This window comes from Notothenia coriiceps, unplaced genomic scaffold, assembly GCF_000735185.1.
Source record: "Notothenia coriiceps isolate Sejong01 unplaced genomic scaffold, NC01 NC01_scaffold00011188, whole genome shotgun sequence".
Classification (NCBI taxonomy): domain Eukaryota; kingdom Metazoa; phylum Chordata; class Actinopteri; order Perciformes; family Nototheniidae; genus Notothenia; species Notothenia coriiceps.
The window spans coordinates 32-1,921 of NW_011343889.1; the positions used below are offsets into that span (position 1 = coordinate 32).

General features: G+C 44.4%; 1 protein-coding gene across 1 annotated transcript; it reads right to left on the reverse strand.

Annotated features, from left to right (window-relative positions):
- Positions 1-412: 412 nt before the first annotated feature.
- LOC104946567 (transcription factor IIIB 90 kDa subunit-like) lies at positions 413-1,269 on the reverse strand (the record flags this gene model as incomplete). Its single annotated transcript, XM_010772428.1, has 3 exons — positions 413-513; positions 784-1,095; positions 1,174-1,269. Coding segments are annotated over 3 exons (509 nt in total), but the record flags the coding sequence as incomplete, so codon positions are not given.
- Positions 1,270-1,890: the final 621 nt, after the last annotated feature.

Here is a 1,890-nt window from a genome sequence, read left to right on the forward strand (position 1 = left end):
TGTAGAGAAGTCTATGAGGAAATGTTCCTACTTCTCTCTCTCTTTATTACCTCAGATTGTAGAGAAGTCTATGAGGAAATGTTCCTACTTCTCTCTCTCTTTATTACCTCAGATTGTAGAGAAGTCTATGAGGAAATGTTCCTACTTCTCTCTCTCTTTATTACCTCAGATTGTAGAGAAGTCTATGAGGAAATGTTCCTACTTCTCTCTCTCTTTATTACCTCAGATTGTAGAGAAGTCTATGAGGAAATTTTCCTACTTCTCTCTCTCTTTATTACCTCAGATTGTATAGAAGGCTACGAGGAAATGTTCCTTCTTCTCTCTCTCTTTATTACCTCAGATTGTATAGAAGGCTAGGAGGAAATGTTCCTACTTCTCTCTCTCTGTTTATTACCTCAGATTGTAGAGAAGTCTATGAGAGTCTGTGGTACATCATAATTGATGGACTGACCTTATCAATCTCCTGATCATCGATATCCTTCAGGTCCAGCTCTCCACTCTCAGACTGCTCATCTGTGAAACCGCAGAGACAGATGAACATCATTCACCTTTGTGTCATAAACAAAGGGCCAGTGCTAGGATCCATCCAAACACATCGATTTGTACTTTTGTGATTGAAGCGAAGTCAACCATTTTTCAACCTACATTTATTTTTAAAGCTATTACTCGCTCTCTGTCCAAGTCATTTACTCTTAAATTATAAAAAATATGTATGTCTGTGTTATGATTCCACCAGAGCTCTTTGTAGCATGCATTAGCTTTGTCTATGCCGGTGATTCTTACCGTCTGGTTTCCCGCCTGTTTCCTCGCCGAAGGTCTGGAAGGTCTTCTGGAGGCTGAGGCTGGCGGCGCTCGGCAGCTGTCCCAGGATGACGGCCAAAGGGGCGGCCAGACGCTGAGGTCCCGCCCCCTCGTTCTCCGGCCCCGCCCCCTGCTCGCTGTCATCGGCCTTCTTATCATGCCTGTCCTCCTCATGGATCACCTGGTTCAGGAAGGTCTGTGTCAGGTGTTGGGCGGCGGCATTGAGCTCTGCCTCCTCGACCTCCGGCACCTCGGGTTCAGAGGTCAGGGACAACAACTCGGCGTCTTCCGGGTCTGAAAATGGAGGAGTAAAGGGTTGATGGATGTTCTAGATTTTGCGGGAGAGTTTCTTGACTTAGAATCAGTACAAACCAATTTCTTTGGCGTAGGCGGCGTAGATTCCTCTCAGTTTAGGGCGGCTCTTCTCCAGCTCACTCTCAATCTCGTCTTTGTAGCAGCTGATCTCTCCTGAAAGGACAAGGGTTTCAGTTTTAAATAATTCCTCTCTTTAAAGTGTCCTCAATCCTTCTTTTAGTTGCCTCTAAAGTGTCCTGAATGATCTCCACAGTTCTCTCTCTAGAGTCCTGAATGATCTCTACAGTTCTCTCTCTGGAGTCCTGAATGATCTCTACAGTTCTCTCTAGAGTCCTGAATGATCTCTACAGTTCTCTCTCTGGAGTCCTGAATGATCTCTACAGTTCTCTCTCTAGAGTCCTGAATGATCTCTACAGTTCTCTCTCTAGAGTCCTGAATGATCTCTACAGTTCTCTCTCTGGAGTCCTGAATGATCTCTACAGTTCTCTCTCTAGAGTCCTGAATGATCTCTACAGTTCTCTCTCTAGAGTCCTGAATGATCTCTACAGTTCTCTCTCTGGAGTCCTGAATGATCTCTACAGTTCTCTCTCTAGAGTCCTGAATGATCTCTACAGTTCTCTCTCTAGAGTCCTGAATGATCTCTACAGTTCTCTCTCTGGAGTCCTAGAGGAAATGTTCCTACTTCTCTCTCTCTCTTTATTACCTCAGATTGTAAGAAGAAGTCTATGAAGGAATCGTTCCTACTTCTCTCTCTCTTTATTACCTCAGATTGTA